Source organism: Rhea pennata, chromosome 7 (assembly GCF_028389875.1).
Source record: "Rhea pennata isolate bPtePen1 chromosome 7, bPtePen1.pri, whole genome shotgun sequence".
In the NCBI taxonomy this organism is placed as follows: Eukaryota; Metazoa; Chordata; class Aves; order Rheiformes; family Rheidae; genus Rhea; species Rhea pennata.
In genome coordinates this window covers 12,295,905-12,320,525 of record NC_084669.1, presented here as the reverse complement: position 1 = coordinate 12,320,525, position 24,621 = coordinate 12,295,905, and the positions used below count along the sequence as shown (strand labels likewise).

Genomic DNA, 24,621 nt, shown 5'->3' with positions numbered 1-24,621 from the left:
CAGCCTTAGTTGGCCATTGATTATACTTTCCCACTTGCACCCATTTTTATGCACAGCAGCTGCCAATCACAGGGAAAAAAGAAAAGAAAAAAAAGATTCTTTTGCCCTTGCTCAAATTCTTCCTTAGAATTTGCCTTACCATCTCCAGTCCCCTGGGCAGTGAGCGTATTCACACTGTTGAGGCATCAGAGTTTGTAAGCTCGGAGACTTGTAGGTTCACAAATCTCTATTAACTTTTGCCCCTTTTCATACACTTCAAATCTCTCCTAAATCAGACACCAACAGCAGACAGTGTGAACCCCTCCCACCAGAAGTAAGCAGCAAGCTGCGTCTCATTGCCTGATGTGCCAGCCAAAAACTTCTCTCCATTGCATGGGGCTCACCTGTCTGCTGTATCCACCTGTGTTACTACAGATACGTGGGTACAAGGGCTACCTTTGAAATATATGTAAAACTGGCAGATGCCACCTAAACAAAGAAACATACTATTTTACAAGCAGTAATTCAATTTACATATTTACAGATGGCACAGAAAAAGCAAAATAGAAAACAACATTTCTTCTCTTTGGATGGGAAAAACTAGTCCAACCAAAGCTTACTGCATTCTATAGCAGCCTTTCCAAAGGCAAAAATGAGAGTCTAATTCTCATATATAATTACAAGAAAGCCTGCTAGAGGTTTACGGATTGAGAAAAACACTTTCAGCATCTCTGCATTCAACAAAGTTCTTATGCACGTAAGAGCATATAAATTTATTATGCAGCTTTCAGAGAAAAGCTTAAACTTCTTAAAACTAAGAGAGGAAGGGACAGATGTAAAGAGAACAGACAGAAGCAGCATTTTGGAGCAAAAGGGAAGAGACAAACCTATGGGAAAACAAGATAATACCCGAACAGTGGGGTACTCTTAAGGTATATACATGATGACTGTCAGGTGTAGGTCAAATACACATGTAAATTAAGGCTTTAAGACATCTGAGATTTTGATGATACAATCAGTATCCTCCCCCCCTTCCTGGATGGATCCGAAGCTCATTAACTGCAGCTGGAAGACATTAGCTCCTTATGTGCAATAGAACAGGTGCCAAATTGAATGGAATGATGCAGCCAGATTTACACCACATGTCTTATGTCTAGTTTCTCTATCTGCCAAGACTGAGCTACGGCCTTTTTTTTTTTTTTTTTTTTTTTTTCCCAAAGTAACAGAAATCCTCCCATCAAGAGCAGATTTTTAAAGCTACTGATATTGGTGCTGCTGTAACAATCCACTTCTGCTTAATATTAGGGGGAGGAGGGACTTCCTGCATAAGGGCAAGTAAATAGGAGCAGTATTGGTATTATGCTGTGTATGACATTACCTGAAGCCACAGAGAATAATGATGGTAAATAACTATGTGTTCCCCTTTCCCCCAGCTTTCTTCTCCATCAGTAAAAATATATTTTGCCACCAATGGAGACTGACTCGGAATTAAAGGCTCCACTCAGTCAATAGGAGCCCTTCTGTAGATTCCAGACTCCCCAGATCATAGCAGGGGTGATCTAGTCACAAAATGCAAAAAGCCTGGTTTTGAAACAAGACAGATAGGCAAGTTTGGGGTGGGGGGAGGGGAAGTCTCTGCTACAATCAGCCTCCAAGCCCCTCTGGTTTCTAAACCCACTGAACACCTATACTTGGTCCTTAAAACTCTATAGATTTCAAATTCACACTTCCTCCTCCACACTCCCTTCCAGCACAGAACCACCCTACTCTGAGGAGCAAAATGCCTAATTCCTGCCTAAGCTCCTCTGTATTCCAAGGAGGAATTCTCAACTAAGTTCTATCCAAGTCCTTGGGAGCAAGATCAGAAGAGTTCAAGTATCCCCTGTCCAACCTAGCAGTGATCCCAGCACCAAGTAGAGCAGTGACAGACATTTTCATTCAAAAAGCAATGTATTTCCTAACGGTTGGAGCTTCTGACTAAGGAGTCAGAGACTTGCATTCAGCACCCACCATGGCCTGAAGGATTCCTACCTTGCTGAAAGAGGCAAGATGATACAAGATACAAGGTGGGAGATCCTGACTTTGTGGACTAGTCAGGCATTTTGTTTTGCATCAGTTAGCACCTAAACATCCCCCATGCTTCTCGTAACCAGGTCATGAAGAGAAATCTACGCTTCTATTTTCTCAAAGAATGTAGTCATCAGCCACAGTACATAGCACTGATCCTCACAGTGCTGCATCTTCCCTGGCCTTTCTTGGACAACTGCTCTAAATATCATATTATGAGCTACAAGGCTGCCAGCATTGCATCTGCCATGCTACTCAGACCAGATCCATTCCACACAAATCAATGCAAAACACAGAGGCCGAGCTGCAAACAATGAAACAACTATCATACAACTCAGAGGTAGTTCTGTCTGGCATAATGCTACTTTGGAGATTAAGAAGCCTAACCTTGTCTCCCGAGCAAAGTGGAGAAATCCCTACATCTGACCCATCCTATCAGACAGTGAACCTGTGTGTTCTGCAGAAGCTAAGTCTGTCTCTCAGATTTCATTCACAGAACAGAGGGCACAGCTGCTAGAGCTTTGGCATTCTCTGCTTTTTCCCTTTCTGACCAAGATTCCTACAGTGTTAGGTTTGGGGTGAGGAGGCTACTTTCATCTGTTATTGCCAGAAGTCTCTTTGCTATTTAATTACAATCTCCAGCTGCAGGACAACTTTTCCCAACAGTTCCTTAGTTCATGAAAAGTCAAATCTATCAAACAGGGAGGGATGAGGTAGATTCATCAGATTCAATCAGAAAAGGGCACAGCAATCACAGCTGAGTTCCATTTTGACCTTTAAATTAGTTACCAAGCAAAGAAGGTCCCTGTTGTAAGTTCAAGCACACTAATGAAACAGGAGTCACTGCTGTATCGAATCATCGGTCTTCAGAGCCAAGATCATTGCCTTCTAAGAAACATTTCTGGTACAACAGGGATATAGTCAGATTGGAAACAATGCAGAGCTGAAGACACCCAAAAACACAGCTACTTTATTCTTCCATACTAAGTCTTAATTTTCAGTAAGCAGCATAGACAGCCACACAAGTTTACAGAAATTTACTAACAAATTTATCTCAGTAATATCCTAGTAAGCTAATATCTAAGCTTCGGAGCTTTCCAAAACCATCTCTTTTAATGTATCAATTCATTAAAAGGCTAATGCAAAGCTTAAAAAGCGATTAATAAAACTCAAAGACTCTCTGGTCTCCATCTGCCCTATGGAGCTCTTTGCCCTAAAAAGTACACAAATGCAATTTTGTGCCATTTGCCTCTTTTTCACTTCCATAGGGCACTCAAACCAACACAACAACCGCCAAGTTCATTTTATAAGATAAAATATAGCTGGGTGAATTTGCATTCATCACACAGTAGGACTTCACAAATATAAAAAGGTGTAAGGAAAAGAAACTAGATGCCTGAAAGGCACTGGACCCTTTCACTTCTCAAGCACTAATTCAGCCCCGCCTGCAGCTGACACAGGGCAAGAACCACCACGTGCTTTTGAGCTGTCTACAATTCTGGATATTAAAGGTCTGTATTGGTTTAAAGGATGGATATATTTAGAGAAGAAAATACAAATGCCCTCAAATATATTCATCAAGGTTTAACACACACTTCTATTAGATCACTGTCTTTTTCAAAACAGTTCTGAAGCCAGAGATCACTAGCTGGAAAGCTACATGAGAAAAGTATCATCACATTCTTGCCATATTCTTACACTTTTTCTGCTGCAGGTTCACACTGGAGACAAGTAGCCCTTCTTATAACTAAAGCAGACTCTCCTTATGCAATGAAAAATTCTTGTCAACTCAGTGGGATTCTTCATAATAAAGCAGCTACACTGATAGCTATTATAACAGAATTAAGAGCCTCAAGAACTTTCTTCTGCTAAATGAGGCATATCTGGATTTTGGATTCAGTTCATAGGTTTGCACCATGCAGTTTCTCTGTTGTAAGACCAGAACCCATCAATAATTCTAGATTTTTCATTTTATTCCATACCAAACCAAAACAGACAAAACAACAAAAAACAAGAACAACAACAAAAAAACAACACCCCCCCCTTCTTTTTCCCTTTCTTTTCAGAGTAAGGAAGTCAAAAAAACATTTCAAGTCAGTTGAAATAAACTATTCTGATTTATATCCTTTAAGAATTACAAATAAGTTTTAAACATTTACACACACAAATCACTTTTGGAAGGTTCATCCCAGTAAAAACCCAGTCATCTCTTCAACATCATGAAACATTTTGCTGTTAAGAAACTTATTTTTGAAAATAAATTCCACAGAAAACACTTTTTTTTTTTTTAAATCCACAGCACTCAAGTCAGTGACATCCTACAAGTTTTACAAGCAGAAGAGCTGACTCCGCATGCAACCTCTGCAACTTTAACCATGTGTAAGCTTCTTTGCCTCAAAAACTAGATTTTTTTTTCTCCTGCTCTTCAGTACTTTTCCTCCTTTTTCACTTGGTCCGGGCAATCTTTTGTTCACCTTATTCCATCACTCATCATATATTTTCTCTTTCCTGGTTTCACCTACCAAGGCACCATTCTTGTAAACATGCACTAAACTTGGCTCACCTGCAATTTCAAGCATTTACTACGTACATGACCCGAGGGATACGTTTAATGCTGTAATGTCCCAGAATATCCTTTGAGATCATTAGGTATTCATACAATTTCAGATCAGGACTTTCAGATTCAATGTAATATTTTAGTCCCATTCTTTAATTCAAACCACAACATTTTGCACAGGTAGCCTTAAGCCAAGTTGAATAATTTGGAATGAATATAATTATCTTGGCAAAATATAAATGAGCAAATTTAGGTCTGAAATGCAATCAAGTCACAGCAGGAACGCTTTCATAGAGTCAACTCACCTATACAGAGTTCTCTGCTCTCATAACTATATCAGGGTGGGCAACTCGTGTCAGAGCAGAAATACATTTAGCTCAGTACACTTTCTGATGATGGTCAACAGGGACCCGCGTAAGACCTCAAGAAGCATGAAATATCCCCACTGAATGTTTTCCCAGCCTCCAACAGCTTGCATTCTGTGACTTTCTGGGCCATAGATGGTGTCCTTAAGTAGCCACATTCAGAATGTTTCCAGTACATAGACACACTTTAACCGTGTGATGTAAGTATGCCTTCAATTTCTTTTCTGTCCCATTCCAGGTGTACAGTTTGCTAGAAAATATGTTGTCATGGAAAGTTTTTCATGACAAGTCAGTGTGTTGTAATTAAGATAAACATTGTCTTGTAGTTTTAAATTCTTAAAAATTCATTTCCAGCTCCTTAGCTTACATACCCCAAGAATTAAAGCAGTATGTTTTGATCCCTTCACAAGGGAACATAAGTGTTCAATTCTCTGCCTCTTCCAGCTCCTAGACACTGTTTGGTCGCAGCTCTTTGCTATGCTGTAAAGATGAATGTGAGCCCTTATCCCACTATTATGCTTAGTTGGACTAAAACATTTCTCTGAATAGGCTCAGCTTACTATGTAATCCATATTGCTCACTAAAACTACCTCAGATCTTCCCTGCCTGTCTTAAAACTTGGAAATTATAGGAGATTTATTACTAAAGTCAAAAACATCCTATATCACTGCACCTAGAACTAACCTTATAGAATGTCATTAGAAATATCTTGCTAGGAAAATGTTGCTTGTAGCTGACTTTAAAAAGATACACGAGTTCAGTGCTTCTCGTTTACACCTAATCAACTATTTCACCATCTTATAGCCTGATCCACAAACCCATCCAGAAACAGAACAAGTCTCCCAATCCCAGCTGGTATCCTGTCCTCCGAACCACGCAGCTCTGTTGTATCACAGTATTTCGTTCATACACCTACACGCTGCAGTCTCAAACTGGGCTGATTAAGTAGTAGAATTCCTGTTCTGAATACAGTGCTTTTCAGCCTGAGCAAGCAAATTATTGTATTAAGGGGAAAAAAAAATAATCAGGAAATAGAAAATAACTCCTCCAAGTCTCTCCCAAGACTGCAGTTGGCTTCACTGTTGTGCATCATCTTAACAAAGCACTTAGGGAAATAAATCACAGGCTATTAAAACACTTGTGACATTACACTTATTTGAGTAACATCCACATTTTGAATTTACAGTGCACACGTGCTGAGGAGATGGTGGACTTTGCAGGAAAAGTATATTGTCTTCTTCCTCCTTTAGCTCCTTCACCAGAGATAAAGCAGACTCAGATTGTAATGTGCTTTTCCTACAAAACAGCATTGTGAAAGCTGCTAACACACACAGAGAAATTACAAAGAATAAGACCATTTGCCTTTGAAAAGGCAACACTTAAAAGGGAAATTTACTGAGGTTTTCTGAAGTCATCCTGACTAGTCTCTAAATTCTACGCTGCCTCATAAGAGAGCACATCCTCACTCGAACATTGGCAGGGAAATGAAGAGAAACGATATTTTCACAATGCCCGTAGTCAGTTCACACTGCTCAGAGCAAGAAAAGGTCAGAGTCTCACAAACCACAGATGTGTTTATTGGAAAGGGTCAGGTAATTTTATAGCCTATATTTTCTTACAGTTACACACATTAATATGGCAAGTCATCAAAACTGATGCTTCAGGGCATAAGTTTATTTCTCTAGAGAAAAAGAGTTATTCCAACAGCAATAGGTTTGTTTTGAGAGCTTAAGAGTGATATTAGCCATCATTTATCTGCTGCTACTAGAGGCAGGCTAGTAGAAACAGCAGGCCACTCTAGTAAGCTCTAGCTAGCAAAACCAAGGAAAAAATCATGCAAAAAATTCACATTCTTACCTAGTGTATATCATGGAAGGATGTTGCTGCCAATTAAGCAGGGCCACCAGAGAGTAAGGAAAAAGAAGGGCTGTGTTTTTGCCTCCCTCACCTCCCAGAAATCATAAAAATAGAGGAGCCAGGGAGAAGATAAAAATACAACTAGGAGATGAAAGACGTTTCATATCTTCATAATGAAGCAACTATTAGAAGTGAGGTTAATAGAGACTTTTTTTGCTGCCATCTCTAGTGCTTCCCCCATATCCCCTATGAGATGACACACAGTTCATTACCATAAATCCACCTTTGTGTTGATGATCATCCTTCCTTGCAAAGAGATGGATTGACTATTAAAGACTGGTTTTGAAACACTTTTCTTACCCTTGTACAACAATTAGCTTCCTTTAGGGCAGAATTTTACAACTGAAAACATCAGTATTTCACCCAAAGATGGCAACTTGCTGAGCACCCAAGGACAACCAAGAGTTTCTCAAGATGGTCTTAGATATTAGACTAGATATACCAATTGTTTGGCTTGATAAAGCATAGGCCAAATCTCTGCTAGTCTTCAGCTATGTATGGATGAAAACTGTAAGCGCAGTAGCTTTTTTTCCCCCCCTACTCTAAGACTGGTATTTGTAAGTGAGTTTCATCTAAAAGTCTGTCCATTAATGCAGATAGACAGGTAACAACCTCATTTTCCACACATGATACAGTGAAGGAACTTGCCTAAAGCTGTATGTAGGAAAACCCGGACTCACAGCTGTGATTCTCAATTCCCAGATCTAAGCAGAAGTTGTGTTGTTTCCTACAAGCAGAAGAGAAATAAATAGAAGAGATTGAAAGTGTTTTTCAGCCTCCTACATTCATCCCTCCCATCTGAGGGGGGCAGAAAAATGTAAACACACTTAAACTATCAGCAACACAGTGACTCATTGGCAAAGCACAATAGGATCTCACACTTGCCTACAGCTGCTTTTTATCCTCCTGTCCTACAGAGGAGTTTCCAGCATTCAGTTCTGTTGGCCTCCGGCCTCCCTTTTAGTTTACTTTTAAAAATTTAGTTTTGTATTCAAATGCAAAAGGACAATGCAGGCCCAATGTTGATGGCAATCTCATCCTCCTCAGTGCTTATAGGCCCTATCAATCTGGCAGCTGAACACAAGTCTGTTTTAAAGCCCGCAACTGCAAAAAGCTCTCCAACTCTGCCTGCTAGTGAAGACTGTCAGCTTTTAATCAGCAACAAGCAACCTGGCATCCCCGCAGACTGCCTCCCAGTTCATGTGTGTCCTTGCCACCCCAATATGGTTCTCTGCCGGGGATGGGCAATACCTGGCTCCCAGTTTCACTCCAGAGGGATGAATGTCTTCTTTCCCAGTCTGTTAGTAGGCAGAGCAACTTTGGAGCATTACCAAAAGGAAGAGCTGGAAAATTCCAGTTCTGTAAAAAGCCAACAAAATTTGTTTGTTGTCCCTAGCAGAACAGAAAAGCTTTTTTAAAGCCTTCTTTGAAAGTAAAGGGAGGATCAGACAGTGCAATCATACAAGCCAGTAACCAGTGCATTCAAGTGGTTTGTAAGCAAGCCAGGCTCAAGGCTGTGCCTGGCCTGAGCACAGCCTCAATCCCAACATGTCTTTAAGATGAAAGCCAAGCACCTGCGCTCCTAGTTCATGGAGAAACCTATCTGGCACAGAAAACCTCCCTCCATCCTGATTAGTCTTCCCAACAAATATATAATTACTAACAAGCTCCCTTAAAATACTTGAGCTTAAAAAAAAAAGTATCAAATCTTTTTCAATTCTGTTCTATTCTCCAACATCAGTGATTCATATATCATAAAATAACTGCCAATTTCTTCTGATGTTTCCCTCATATGTACCCTCCCCTACCAACTTCAAGGAAGGAAGAAAAATCTCAGGTAATAAGCTTTCAGAATAAATGTTTGGGATTTCCCCTTTTGCTGCTAGGTGAGTGGACAGTGAGGTGGACTGAGAACTGGCTGAAAGGCAGAGCTCAGAGGACTGTCCTCAGTGGCGTGGAGTCTAGCTGGAGGCCTGTGGCTAGTGGCGTAACCCAGGGCTCAGTACTGGGTCCCATCCTGCTCAACTTCTTCATCAATGACCTGAATGAGGGGACAGAGTGCCTCCTCAGCAAGTTTGCTGAGGATGCCAAGCTGGGAGGAGTGGCTGACACACCTGAGGGCTGTGCTGCCATTCAGAGAGACCTGGACAGGCTGGAGAGTTGGGCAGAGAGGAACCTCCTGAGGTTCAACAAGGGCAAGGGCAGAGTCCTGCACCTAGGGAGAAATAACCCTAGGCACCAGTACAAGCTGGGGGCTGACCTTCTGGAGAGCAGCTCTGCAGAGCAGGACCTGGGAGTGCTGGTGGATGACAGGTTGACCACGAGCCAGCAATATGCCCCTGTGGCCAAGAAGGCCAATGGTCTCCTGGGGTACATTAGGAAGACTGTTGCCAGCAGGTCGAGGGAGGTGATCCTGCCCCTCTACTCAGCCCTGGGGAGGCCTCATCTTGAGTACTACGTCCAGTTCTGGGCTCCCCAGGACAAGAGAGACATGGAGCTACTGGAGAGAGTCCAGCATAGGGCTACGAGGATGATCAGAGGGCTGGAGCATCTGCCCTAGGAGGAACGGCTGCGAGAGCTGGGCCTCTTCAGCCTGGGGAAAGAGAAGACTGAGGGGGGATCTGATCAATGTGTACAAGTACCTGGAGGGAGGGTGTCAAGGGGACAGGGACAAACTCTTTTCAGTTGTCCCATGTGACAGGACAAGAGGCAATGGGCAGAAACTGAAGCACAGGAAGGTCCGCCTGACCGTGAGGGGGAATTTCTTCCCTGTGAGAGTGAGGGAGCACTGGCACAGGCTGCCCAGAAAGGTTGTGGAGTCTCCTTCTCTGGAGATCTTCAAGGCCCGCCTGGATGCAACCCTAACATGCTCTAGGTGATCCCACTGAGCAGGGAGGTTGGACTAGATGATCTCCAGAGGTCCCTTCCAACCTTACTGATTCTATGATTCTATTTGTATAGCAGTTGGGAGACTTTCAGTTCTGTTTTCACTACACAAACACCAAGAAGTTGTTTTTTCTCCCACTACAGAAAAGCAGAGATTATGAGCCTGACACCAGGATCTCCGGCTGAAGGAAAAACAGGAGGGTATGTATGGGAACAAACATACGCAGAGAATATGTACATGGCTTCATTGTAATAGAGTAGCACTAACAAATTAGCAGAATTAACACCACTATCTTTGTGCAAGCATTTTGCCTTTAGGGAAGATCGAATATCAAAATCTCTCCATCTCTCCTTATGAAGTCATTTAATACACAATACATGTGGCTTCTCTGTAAATTCCTATTACTTTTCAATTCAGCATCTCTCATAGATGTACAGTCTATGTAAGTAGTAAGATAATTGAAGAGAGGTTTTATCTTTATACCCAGCAGTAAAATGTATGTTAGGAAAAAGTTCATGCAACTTCCTTACAGAATAAATTTATTTGGGGTTGGAGGGAATAAGAGGAGAAGGAAGATGTTTTACCCCCCCACACACACACTGATAATGCAGTGGATCAGTTTAGAGTGTAATTGCTTGTCATCATCCTGATGCATCTTCACCCACTACTTAATGAATCTCACCAGCAAAATGACTTAATGCAATAGCAGGGGGAGGCACTGAGCCAAGTAAGAAAAGTTTCCAAGTACCCTCACACCTCCCCAAACCTTCATACAAAGAAGTAGAGCTGTGGAAGCTAAAGCCTTGTTCACCAGGGATCAAGTCTCCCTCAAGTCGTCTGTTGGACGAGGCACAAACTTTCTCAGCACTGAGTGCACTAAGGACTTCAAGGGTACAAGATGAACCTGCTACAGTCAGGACATCTGCATGACATGAGGCAAAACGAACCTTCCTTACCATAAACAGCTCTAGCTCCCTGCAAAGCACATTTAGTAAAAATGACTGGTGCTCACAAACAGATCTGGAGCCCCAGCCAACGTCCCCAGAGGAAAGACTCGAGGCCTTCCTAACGAGCAGCACAGAGGGAGAGGTTTCCCTCACTAAGCTTCTGAATTAGGAAGACCAGCCCACTGCCGCTAAGCATGACCCTGTCTTCTAAGGCACAGAAGCTGCTGGCAGGATAAGGCTATGAAGCTGGCTTTGCTATCAGTATGGAAGACGCAAGCTAACTGTGGGCTTTACTTCTCCTGTTGTGTTATCCAACTCTCATCTGGTAGGTTAGAGAAATCAGACAAGGCCACTTCTAAGCAAACCACTATGTTTTAGAGAAAAAGACTTGTCAGTTTATACTGCATAGAAAATGGCAAAGTTGGTGCATATTTAAATATGAATCTTTACAGCATAGGATTTCCAGATGTTTCACCACATCCTCTGAGAGGAAATTAGTGATACATCTGGCCCTTTCTGTAGTAATAATAATCTTTGTCCCAAGGCACAGATACAGAAATACCTGTGCCACATACTTGACTACCTGAGGGATCAAATTTCAAGGTAGTGTAACTAACTTGAGTAGTTCAGATTTACCCAAGATTAGCCCTAAATATGTCCTTTTCTTTTTGTAATCAGTGGAAGATATATCCCTCTGAAAAGATAAGCACAATTTTGCCCAGCTTTGCAGAAGGAGAGACTGCACAGATTCAAAAAAGATGGAAAAGCAGAACACAAAGGATATTTTGTTCTGTGCTTAAAAACCATTAACTACTGTGTTACTTGTCTTTCCTCTTGCATATGAGCTCCTGTCTAGCTTGCCAGTATTTATTATACAGCCAGAACATATGGGTGCACCCCATGCACCAGAGTACTTCTGCTATGTTTTACCAGTATCATTTCTGAAAACAAGCACAATCTGGGAAACAGATGTGTGAGTTTGTCTTCTAATTTGCAGAAGAAAAATTGACAAGTTGCATTTAAAACACTATGTGTCTATAAAGCGGCATGGACATTGTATATCTGTTATTTAAAGGATATTATATATTAATATTCATTATCTTGATTTACATGTTGATTTTTATGTAGCAAATGAATTGGGTTTTGTTCTTTTTGATTTATTTGGTAACACTGCTATGCTACATTTCATGCCTGGTTGCAACAGAATAGATTTTTAATATGCTTAATAAATTGCATCTTCATTAATGTTGAACATTTTATGCATGCAGATGAGGCCACGAGAAGCATATCACTAAATCCTGAACTAAATTTGATCCTTTAAAGTATCAAGGTATGATCCTTCCCTGCCTGTTAAGGCACAACTCATTCGCTGTTGACTAAATGAAGACAAAAGCCAGGCCCCAAAATGCAAGAGTTATACCGACCCTCGTTCTTCAAGGGAGGTAAGAATGGGATAGAATTCAGTAAGATTTAAATGCCTTGCTAATTTGAGACCTACTGAAGCATCTGCTACAATTTATATTTTCTAGGTAGAGTTCCTCCCTAGCTTTAATAGAATTCTTTTTGATAGCAGGTAAAATAACCAAGGAAAATTTGGCAACCAGCTAGAAGTTGTTTTAGCTGCACTAGAAGTTTACTGCTCTGGTGACTAACAGCAACACATGAGCTCTCTCTTGTGAAAAAAAAAAAAAAAGGGGGGGGGGGAAGGAAAAAAAAGAAAAAAAGTCAGCCATAGAAACTATAAAGTCCCTAAAAGTTCTGGGGGCTGAATGCAGTGTCCCATGCAATACAGAAAAGGCTGTGGCTCTGATCCTCATTCAGTCAGTGCATGAAATCCATGTTCTAAGCCTGCCTCCAATACAGGCAGATCTCCCACTCCAGTCATAAGATGCTGCTGCTTCCTTCATGAATAGCTGAGCATGCAAACTCACTCTTCTTCTCCCCTGCCCCCAAACGCCTTCAGGCACCTATATAGAGAGCAGCCAGTGGTTCATACGTTTGCAGGAGAGAAAGTGCAAATAAATAAATAAAGACAAGGAAATGTCACTGTTACAACTTCAGTAAATGCCCATGGGAGATAATCTAACTGTGTTTATCAAGCTCTGATAATCAGTTAGGGAAAGTGACTTAGTCACACAGAGCAATTGAAGCATATTTATGGATAAAAGCATTTCAAATAGTTCTTTCAAGTTTCCTTTCCTACAAAAATGCTGGTTAAGTTGTACTTAATGACTTTTCCTCCCCCTACTTTCTCAGTTGCTCTCATATGAATTTGTTTCTCCTACCTACTCCAGCTAGAAGAGCTGATTTTTTTGCTGCTGCAGACTATGCTGTGTCACTAAGCAATAGGTTATGACCTTATTAATGTGGCTCAGCAGGTTGAAAAACAAAAAGTGAATTTAGAACAGCCCATTTACAAAACAGATACGAAAAAAACAATGTGGGAGAGCAATGGATACAGTAATAAAAATACCCTGGCAATTCTCCGCAAAGGAAGCAAGAAAATACTGCCAACCTTTCAAGTCTCCTATTGTAAGAACCCTCAAATCTAGAGAAAGAAAGTCTTTAGAAACACAACAACAACAACATTGAATGTGACATGGGCAGCTATAACCCTGATTTGAATGAGGGTATTCTTCCATACATAAGCAGGAAAATTGCGTGAACAAGTGTAAACATGTCGGGCTTCAAAGTATAGATCTATAAGCACAGAGCTGAGGTAAACAAAGACAAGACAAGTGGACTTCACAAACAGAATTCAAGAGACAGAATGAAAGGACTGACAGATACGTTCAGGCTAATTTTATGAGATTTTTATTCAGATAAGCTCCTCAGTCTACACCTACCTCTCCCAAGGCTACTCCCGCTATAGCGGCTGCAAGGGAACACATTCCAGTTACTCCATTTATCCCTTTCATAGTTTGACATGTTAATGCAAGCCTGTTCCCATCAGCAAGTGTTTTCTCCAAAAGGCTCTTGTGCATGACAATGATCAAGAGACTACTCATCATGCAGACATAACACCACTGGTAATAGACCAAAGGTCTACCTTAGCCCAACATCCTGTCTCCAATGGCCAATAGCAGAAGAGCACAAAGCATAAATTGTCACCCCAAATCATATTGTTCACAATTACTTGAGCAAGAGGTGGTGTTCTTGCACTTAACACTCAGTGAAATATTTACTTCATCAAGTTCTCCCATGGTAGAAATGAAGGCTGTTCCTACACCAAGAGACAGAGATGCTCTGAGGGATCTGATTCTCTTCTGACTTCCATGCCTAAGTTCCCTTCTCAAAGGGAGAGAGATACAGGATGATGTCCATTAATGGTGTTGGAGGGTGGGACAAGTGCATACATCTAAATCTAACAAATTTACCACAGGACATCTAGATCCCGGAGAAACAGGACAGAAGAAATCAAGAGATAGTGACTACTGATGAAAAGGGAGGACAATCTAATATCTCTGAAATGACAGGAAGCATTGCATCCAGCCTTCCTAGAAGACAACTGTCAATACAGGAAAAAGCTATAAACCAATCTATCACTACCACTTTTCTAAACCCCTCTGCACCTCTCAAACATCCTCAAAACTAGAAAGCAACCTGCAGTCCCAGAAATATGTCTATCTTTGCCTCTCTCCAAACTCAGCATCCTGGGGGGAGGGTCAGGGGAAGACCAGTTGAAGACTCTTCACTTCTGATACCTTTTTACCCATGTTCAGCAAGGTGTTTATGAAACATAAATTTACCAAGTCTTAAAACAAGCCTCAGGTGATAAGTAAATATTTGCTTGGCTTCACAGCTGAATAAACTGACAGAAAGGTTAAAAGAATTACGTTCAAGTTTACACAACAAGGCCATGCCAAAACTAGAAACAGAGTCCCGGAGTTCTAGAACTCCCTTGTTTCAACATCTGTAATATTTAGCACCTGCTGATCTTCAAAATGTTGCAAATACCTGTTAGCTAAATCCACTCAAAGTCTCCAGAAAAAATAGGAAATATTAACATCTCCTGCTTTATCTATGGAAAGGTGATGCTAGATCTGTATGAGGTATAGATATTTTTCAGAGTCCTTGAGATTCTTTTATGGCATATGCTAAAGTTTCCTTAGAGAGGAGAGAGAAAAAGGGAAAAAAAAAAAAAAAAAAAAAAACACAATCCCTAGGTTAGAAGAGGGGACAGGCTGAAAGTGTTGAGCACTCTTGAAACAGGGATCTCACAGTATAGGCATATTGTCAGAAAGAAGAAGGACCATCAAGAACTTGCCAGAGCAAAGCAACAAATCTGGGTTTAGAACATAAACGATCAAGCCAGGCAAACTCTATGTCTTTCTACTTACTAGCTCAAAAGCAAAGTCTAATTATTGCTCATTTTACACTGTTGTGGTCCTGGCAAGTTCCATGAAATTATTCCTTCCTGACTAAATACAGAACTGTAAGAAGGCATGGAGGGAAACTGCAGCACTCATTGCTTGTCAGACCTTTTCCCTGAAGTAAAGATTCCTGCACATCTCTCCAGAGCAATCATATTTACATAAATAGAAGGGAGAAGAAAAGAATTAGTTCTCCTCCACCTCTGTCTGTGGCTCATGGATACCATACTTCCAACTCACAGCTTAATCCTCTGATCTGCAAGATATCTTGGGGAAGAAAAATAAAACAAGCATACTCAGTTAATTGCTCAGTGACAGAATCTTTTCTCCACCTTGTTTTCTTTCTTCTCTATAAAAAGAGCAAAAAAAAATCCAGAACAGTGGAATTGGTCTGCTGAGATAAGTGTAATTAAAACCAGGTCCACTCTGATGAGAAGTCTCATTTAGTGCATACAGAAGTAGCATCTCACTTGCCACCCAAAAAGCCTGGTGAGCTCCTGAGTCTCAGCTCTCTAGAAGATTGTAAATATATTCTTTTCTCTTACTGAATTTTATGCCTTCATGTCTGCCACCAGTGGTCTCTTAATTCATCGGTATTTTTGGAAGGATGATCTCCGTCCATTAGCACTGCAGCCAGCTGGAGTTAAACTGGCTGAAAAATTACAAAGAAACACCATCCTAGCAGGAAGTAGTGTGTTTATAAAAAAGATAGATTCGTATCTTGTAGGCTGTGGCATAGTTGTGTTATAGATAGTTACAGTCCCATCAGTCATGGGACTGCTTAAATCACCCAACTACACCTTCAAATGACAGATGTGCTTATAACCAGCTATAACACAAATGACTCGTGGCTGTGATATGCTTCTAAACAGCCCCTCATCATTCATCAACCCTTCTGAATGCACTCTGCACAGGAGGCGAGAGTGGTATTTCTTTGTCATATATTTAAGCCAGAGTTTCCTCTTCAGCTGTGGGTACCTGCAGAATTACTTTTTTCCTCCATCCTTCAGAAACAGAGTTCTTGACATCAGAAATCAAACCAGACATGAGATCATGCTTTCTTCCATTCCCCAACAAACCTTCAGGCATGAAATAAATTAAAGGGCAGAATATATTTCTCCCCCTCTCTCAATTCCTCCTTTCTATCCTTTTTAAACAAGCAGAAAGATTTAAATTAACATGTCACTTAAACAGCTAGGAGAAGCCAAAGCCAATAACCTCCATCAGGTGCATTAAATAATAAGATATATCCATCTTGTCATTTTTTTTTCTATTACACTAAGAACAGAGTAGCTGTCCTGGTATCTTCACAGGGATATTTATTAGTGACCCCAAAACATGCCCAAATATGCAGGGGTATCAAAGCAGATCCAGACTCAGGATGGAGCAGAGCACAACCACCTGAAGCTTATGGAAGACAACAGGAAGAGGAGATTGATATGAAAATGAAGTGCATCAGCAACATTCACAATCATGAACACTGAAGAATGGATCAAGAAAAATAGTGAAACAGTACAAAGATAACTGGGTTGATTTTAGTTGTCCTAGTTCTTCCAGTCAAAAGTATTTACCTAGAAATTCAGAATGCCCAGGCAAACAGGTGTAACAAAGTTTGTCTAAAAAGTGATGTGCGCTAAGTGAATCTGGAGCTGATAGGTTCAGAACAAACCAAATAGTTCCTCAAACAATCTGAGGAACTCCATGCTAAAAGACATTACAGGTGCTAAATTGTTTTTGAAGGCTCAGGGAGTTAAGGAAGCTAGTTCATGCAGTAAAAAATCCTAATGCATCCAAAAAACATAGAAAAGAATTAGGACTTAGATAAAAATTAAGCTGAAAGGTGAGGAAGGACCCTAACCTTCAAGCTTAAGAATGAAGGCTAGAAGACTACTAGGAGGAAGTATCAGATATGATAATCCTGTTCATATTCTTCTTTAGACTGCTTTGTTGGAGATAGGATATTGAACTAGAGAAAACAACATAGTTTCTCCTATATTCTTAAGCACATTCTGACATTAGGACTGTCTAAAGTCCAGAAAAGCATGTTGTACTCACTTGCTAGACCTATAGCTGTTTTTCCATCAAGGCCTTAGCTTCTGATACATCCTTTAGTGACATCCACAGCTCCTTCTCTTTAAATCAAGAACAAGATTTAGGCCACTGTGGCATGCTCCACAGAAGCCAGTTTTGAAATGGGCAACAGCATAAGGCCATCAGCAGAGTTGAGATGTGTGAACTTGGGCACAAAACAAGAGATGTTGCCCACTCTGATTTGGCTGTCCTGTTTTCAGCCTGCAACCAGTATTTCAGCACAATCCTACCTCACATCAGATAAGCAAAGTAGCTCTATCACTGTCTGCAATAGGGAAGGAGGCACCTCCATATGGTGTAACACCAGGCCTTCACCAATGAAGGATGAAACAGTGAAGAAGATATCCCAGGGTGAAACGACTGAGTGTGGCAAGAAGAAAAAAAAAGTGATAGATTTTACGTTTACAAATATTATCTCTCAAAATCATTGAGAAATGAAGCATCCAGCCCAAAGCTCATTGAAGAAAATATTTCCAAAGCCACAGCCCTGAAGGACTCCAGGCTGAGCATATCATTATTAGTGTGCATACCATAGCAAAGACAAAGGCAGTAGAGGCAATTGGATCATTTTTGATATCCAGTCCTAGCAGCAATATGTATTAAATGGAAAGATCTAATTATCTCCAGAGCAAGATGAGCAACAGCTTATCCAGTCCCACAAAATACTGATACTTTTGAGGTTTTGCTGCTCTTCAGCATAAACCCTAGAAGTTTTGAAGTTTTAGTTTGTTCTTTTTATTTTTAAATTTCTCCAGGGCTGGGAAAGATGCTGCTTTTTCTGCAGGCTTGTGGGTAGAGCACATTCTAGGTTTTGAAGACATTCCAGGTCAAATCCCTCCTATGCCCTTAAACCCCTGCCCAGTTCCTTGAATTGCAAGCTTATTCTCTACTTCTGACCCAAAATTCTTCCTAGCATCTGAGAAATTTGTTTCCTAAACAAGTCTGTCATTCTCACAAGTTCCAGTTTCAACATATCCAACATTTTCTTGCATCAAGACAGTAATCTGCATCTCTCTAGTGACATGCATACAAAGTTCCTGGGCTGCCCACAAGAGTTTAGTAGGTATAACCACACTCTACTCAAATGTCTACTCTCAAAACCAAATAATAGCCTGAAGAAATAGATCATGGCCCAATTCTTTCCTTTGGTTCACACAGTGCATGAGTTGCTTTGAAATCATTGAAGTATCAAAGCATCCCCTATAAACCACTGCAACAGACATAATCACACAAGTGGAAATCAGTGAACTAGTACCAATACCAACAGTCCTGAACAAACAGAAATTTACTACTCATTTGAGCAAACTTTATTCACAGTACTCCCTCACAGTCATAACACTGACTTTTCATAAGGACTGTATGAGACAGTAGGGCAGTCATGAGATCATTTATTACAAACAAGGGCCTAAGGCTACTAGGTGCTTCTGAAAATAAACTAATGGGTTGACTTGTTTCTGAAAAAGATGATAAAGAAGAAATTAAATGACAGCAGGCTCATGAAATATGTTATCTAGATGAACATGACAATCAGACTTCAGTCTCTTCATCCTTGAGTACAAGGAACAGATATGAGACAAGGCTTAGCTACAAACCTTCCAGTACAAAAAAAAACCCACACAATTAAATTCAGTAAAAGAATTGTACTGGACTGTTCCTATTTAAGTAAGGTGGTAATTATTAACTCAGTTTATCTTCATACCTCCAAAGAGAGCTCTCTGTGATGCTTCCCAGGTTGTAGTCATACAGCTTTGTCAGAATTAGAATTACCTGAAGGCAAAAGAAGAAATCATGGTTAGTCGGAAACAATTACAATCTCATAGAACTGAAATGACCCCAGGGAGAGCTTAGGATTCCTTTAATGGGTGCTCAACATAATTGAATGAATTGTTAAAAGCATTTGCCCAAACTGACATGGGATGTATTTGCAGAGGTGTATGTTGAACCAATCAGACCTTTCCCTGTTCAACTTCTCTGCACGATGCTGCCAACAGGTTCTTCATTTTCCCTTACCTAGGAAGCAGAGTAAAGTGGGAAGAAGCTGCACGTTTGACAATACCACAGGATACAAGATGGGATCTGCTGTATACAGTAGAAATGTTGACTGTTTCCTAAGCGCTAAAACTGTTTATCTTTGCAGCAGTGGCCCATGCATGGATAACCCATTGGTCTGTCTCCAGTTATGTCCCTCTTCTTGGAAAAAAGGCGAAGAACACTGCAGATGGGCAGCCATCCCCTAAAGACTGCAATTCACTAGAAATATTCACTAAAAATCATTTGAGAACAGCTTCTACAGTGAAAAATACAAGATTTCAAAATGCTGCCCCAAGTTTCAGTTAGATCTCTAAGCCACACACATACAGGGATTCCTTTCACTGTACTTTTGGCACATCCTTTAATAAATTAGGTTTTCAGTACCAAGCCCTACAAACCTGAGATAACCCAGAATGGAAAAGACTTCTTGCTTCTGTGTGTGCATCTGCACATGCATGGTAACACTGCCAAGCAGTGAGCCCCCCTCAAAGCAATTCCAATCAAATGAAACTAACAAAAATCATAACACTATTTTCAGCTCTACTGATAAATACATAGCTTTTAACAGCTGAAGGAACAGAATCTTCCTTCTGGATTCTCAGAAGAGATGTGAATGCCCTTTTCCTGCTACGTGTCTGTATTAGTTTGTGAGATTGTGCCTAGGTTTCCTCACTCTCTCTAAAATACTGCCATCAGTTGGACTACTGAGGCTCTAATCACTAGATCTTACTGCAAGGAGACAGGAAAAGTGACAATGTTTTGCTGACCACAGGTCAGAAAAGCAAAGTCTGTAGAGGTGGGCCTGACACTATTGTCCTTTCTCTTTCCTTCACACAATTTTCAACAAAATCTGAATCACACACACTTCCACCAGAAACTGTCCAGCTACTGCCTCCAGCTGAAATCAGTGTTGCCTTTTACCACCCCTCAACTGTAACAGAAAACATTAATACTATCCTCAGACACCAAAGCCTCAACAATTCTTAGCTAGCTATATGCATCTTCCAGCAGAACAGAATTTAGTACAGGTAAGTACTCAGAGATGGGAACAATAACAGAAAGCTCATTTTAAAAACACACTGATGGTGTAATAGAATGGGCATCCCCACCTGAATTTCTACTGAATTTTGGAAATAGTTCAAACTCTTGTTTTCAGCCTCCCTTGAAATCTGAAAAGGACAGGAGATCTAGCAGGCTTTTGATTCATTGTAAGGGCTGAATAGCTGAAATACAAATAGTATAGGCAAGAAATGAGGATCATGCACCAATCACTAGGGAAGAATTTAAACCAAGCTCATTTTTTGGCTGTACAAGCTTACATCCTGGATTATACCTCTGTATGTCTGAAGCTGCCCATCACTATCAAGCAGACATCCAAACAAGGGTGTGCCTTCATGCACAAACCTGCTGAGATGGATTGAAAACCAGTAGGACTGCCAAAGAGTAACAATCAATGGTTCAACATGTAGCTGGAAACTAGCAACAAGCAGAAGACCAAGGGTTTATAACTGGGACTAATATTGTTCAACATTGATGAGATACTAAGAAACTTTGTAGATGATACCAAATTAGTAAGAGGAGGGAATGACCAGGAGGCACTCAGAACAGGAGCCTTGAGAAATTTGAGAATTGGGTTAGCAGAAACCTCATGGAGCTCAGCTACGCTAAGTAGAGAGTTCTGCACCCGGGGCAGAAAAACCCCTTGAATCGGTACATGCTGAGTGTTAACTGGCTAGGTATTAGTCATGCTAAAAAGAACCTGGAGATTACAGTGAATGCCATGCTGAATACAAACCAAAAAAAATTCTCTCACCACATATAAGGCAAACTGCATACTGGGCTATATTATCAAGACCATCACTTGGAGCTCAGTGGAAGTTATCCCCCTCTGAGGGCCCATCAGTTCAAGAAAAATATGGAGAAATTGAGGAAGAACTGACAGGTGGAGGGCCACCAAGATAGCAAGTACACAACCTACAAGAAGAGGTTGAAATCCGAGTTTTTCTAGTCTAGAAGAAATTAAAACAATCTAGAATCAGCCCATAATTACTTGAAAAGAAGTTACAACGATGAAGTCAAATTATTCTTGGTTGTGGCAGTGATATGGGTAGGGTAAGTGATCACAAGCTGTGTCCTGGGAGAGTCAGACTAGACATTAGGAAACAGGTTACCTAGAAGATCTGCAGAACCTCCATCTTTGGAATTTTTCCAAATCTAGCTAGATAAAACCATTGCTGACCTGATATATAGATGATCATAGCTCTGCCTTGAGTAGGTGGTCAGACTAGGGACCTCAAATTCCACTTCTAATCACAATTCCTACCACTTCAATGAAAAGTTTTAGCTTTAGTCAGAATGGAAGTGTATCTAGGTTTAGAAGTATTATTAGTTCTTTTAATAAACAGCTTCTCCCTCCTGCCAATACAGACACTTCCAGAATACAATTACCTTGCGGGCAGAGAGGTACAGGAAAGTAATTTTAGCAAAAAGTTTCCAGCAAAACATTTCAGCCTGCTCTTTTGTTAATGCCTTAAAAAATAATTACCAACTTTCAAGATGATGGGCTCCTTTAACAACTCCTACATTTGGGACATAAACCACCAGACCATTTCTATTGCTACTAATTTATTTTGCATTTCTCTGTGCCAGGTTGCTGTATATTTTCTCTTCCCCTCTATCCCATTAAAACTGCAGTAAATTAAAAAGGCACAACACTTCTTACCTGACAGAAACACTGATCTATATACCTCTGCGTTATTATTTTCAGCCTGGGTTCCTAAGAAACAAGGCTTACAGATACACCCTCCTCCCCAGCCGCACTCCCTGATAACTTTTGCATTAATCTGTCAATTCCAGTCAATTTGGAAAAGCAGCAAAATGCTGGAGGAAATTCAGGTTCTATAAGCTCTATGAAAGTCGGAAAGACAGAGGAAGAACGCTTAATGAGTGCTCCCGCTGGGAGAAGGAACAGAGCTCGCTGCTGTCATTTCCAGTGGCAGAAGCCAGCTTACCGCCGCCAGCCGTACCAGGCACTACCCCTTTCCCCAAAGGCTCAGGACGTAAGGTAGACCAGAACAGCACAGCAGAGCAGGAGCTGAGGATGTGAGTGAGCACGCAGTTACTGCAATAGCGGATCACGTGGGGGACAGGGCACACGCGCATCTCGCTGTCAGGTTTCTTCATTTGTAGAGCACAACTTTAAATCCCTCGTAGCAGGGCAAGAGTCTGTCCAAAGCATTTGCTATTTGCATAAGTGACAAGTCACATATGGCTGATGGGACAGATGGGAGAATTGCCCCCAAAAAGTGGCCTACCAGAGCGAACCAGGCGGTTGGCAGTAGTTCTGGCACCCACACCCGTGTCCCATCTGCTCTCCTTGCAATGTGATCCATCACTGAAAACATATCCATCCGATGAACAGCAGCCTCCCTTACTACCTGCTCCCATTTTCATCTCCCCCTCCTACTGTCCATCATGCCTACTTACTGCTTAATGTCCAAGCTGAGGGCCTCATCCTGCCATCCCACGGATAACTGGCTACAGACTCCGGCTGTTGAAACACGAACCGTATGGGGCAGAAGACGAGTGCAGAGGCCCCATCTCTGTAGCTTGGTGACATTGTACAAGTAAACTCAGAAAATCAAAGATGACATAAGAGTCTCCACATATTCCTGCTGATCAAGGCAAGGAGTATCAGAAAAGGACAAGCCATGCTTGTGCCCAGACCTGAATCTTTGGCTGACTTCAGGCCCTGCCCCACCGCCATGGCCCTGCCTGGCCACCACAGGGCCTTGCCCAGCCCATGATCCTCACCAGGCATGGTCTGGATCCCAACCCATGCCTGACTGCCCAGTAGGGCCATTGCCCATCCCTGCAGACCTGCCTCCAGCTGCCCTGCTCCCTCTTTGGTGGTGGGACAGGACAGGCCTAGCTACAAGGTCCAGCCCCTGCTGCCATAGGGAGCCTCACCATGATGCCTCCTGTCCTCCCTCCTCCAAACACAGACCCCACTGCTGTGCAAGAGGTGCATCCATCTAGTCAGAAGGGTCTCCAAAAGGCCCCCTTTGGGGAGGGGTCTGATGTGCCAATTGCCCTGCTGACAGGTCAGGAGGCATATCTGCAGAAGGCACACATACTAACAAGGACTTGTGCCAATTAGTGCTTTATAAGTGCTAAATTTCAATCTCCACCCTCCCAGGAACGCTTATCAGCAACAGCAGTGCAGCTCTGCACTGAAGATCGCCTTGCCGTTATCCCTCACAGTTTCTTTGAATAGGTCTATAAATCCCCTACTTAAGAAAAATAAAAATTGGGGGGTGGAGGAGGAGGAGAAGAAAGGTTTGTGTGTGTGAAAGAGAGCATAAAGCATCCCTGAATAGCTGTTCTCCTGATGAAAGATAGTAGTAAACTAAATAATAAAGTTCAGCCACCAGCCTGTGTGGCTACCTGCCCTATGATGCAGGAATTATAGATACCCCAAGTCCCAAGCCCCCTTTGAATCTGGGAAGCAGCTGGGCAGAAATCACAGTGACAGGAAAGTTGCTAGCAGCTTTTCCAAGCTTTGCTGTCCCTCTTGGCCCTCTTCTCTTCTGCTTGCCAAAGAAATCAAACGTAAAAGACTGAGAACAGTCGGTCAACAGGCTCGGGTTTTTTAAACAGCACTCCAAAGCAGCAGCTGGACCAGCTCACCTTTCACTGCACTGATTATGGGTGGGTTTTATTCCTGAGCATGAATTTCTCAGACCCAGTTTCCTCTGATGAATATTTTGATGTCTAGTAGTTTTAGATGCAGACCTGAAGGTAGCAGGCAAAGAAGAGTAAGGAGAAAATGTAGGATTTTTCCCCTTCACTCCTTGCACTAGTTGAAATGATCTTAAGGAAGATCATGTAAGAGTCTCAAGGAACACACTTTCCTCATCTGTAAAACCAGGGAATTATAATCTGCTTTTATAGAGTAGTTTAAAATTAGCAGAATGTAATTAGTAATGCTGAAAAGACTGGGATTTTTTTTTCACAAAATACACAGATTGACTGTTTCAGTTGTGAGGAAAGTTCACAAATTTCAAAACTCTCCATGAAAGAAAATCTCCATTGATAATTTTAATCTCTTCAATTGGAAGAAAAAAAAAAAAATCTTGTACCTGACATTTCAGAAAGAATATGAAATGACAAAAACTAAAACAATGCAAGAAAATCAAAACGTTATGCAACTAGAACTGAAATGTCTCTTCTTTCTTCTCCCACAAATTTCAGCAAAACCCACAGTCTTACAGGACACTAGTTCTCAGAGAACTGATAGAATATATGGTTTAACTTTTCCCATGATATTTATTTCAATTTAGCTCTTACGATACTTCTAAAATCAGAGGTATCCCCAAACCTATCAAAATACCGATGCTAATTCTGG

At 41.3% G+C, this 24,621-nt stretch overlaps 1 protein-coding gene across 2 annotated transcripts in view; it reads right to left on the bottom strand.

Moving 5' to 3' along the window:
• The window catches only part of LOC134143099 (VPS10 domain-containing receptor SorCS1-like), a 300,888-nt gene that overhangs the window by 187,873 nt on the left and 88,394 nt on the right, over positions 1 to 24,621 (bottom strand). For both annotated transcript variants that reach the window (XM_062580829.1, XM_062580831.1), the window contains exon 2: positions 18,883 to 18,950. In XM_062580829.1, the coding sequence (XP_062436813.1) occupies positions 18,883 to 18,950 (68 nt within the window). The remainder of the gene's footprint in view (positions 1 to 18,882; positions 18,951 to 24,621) is intronic.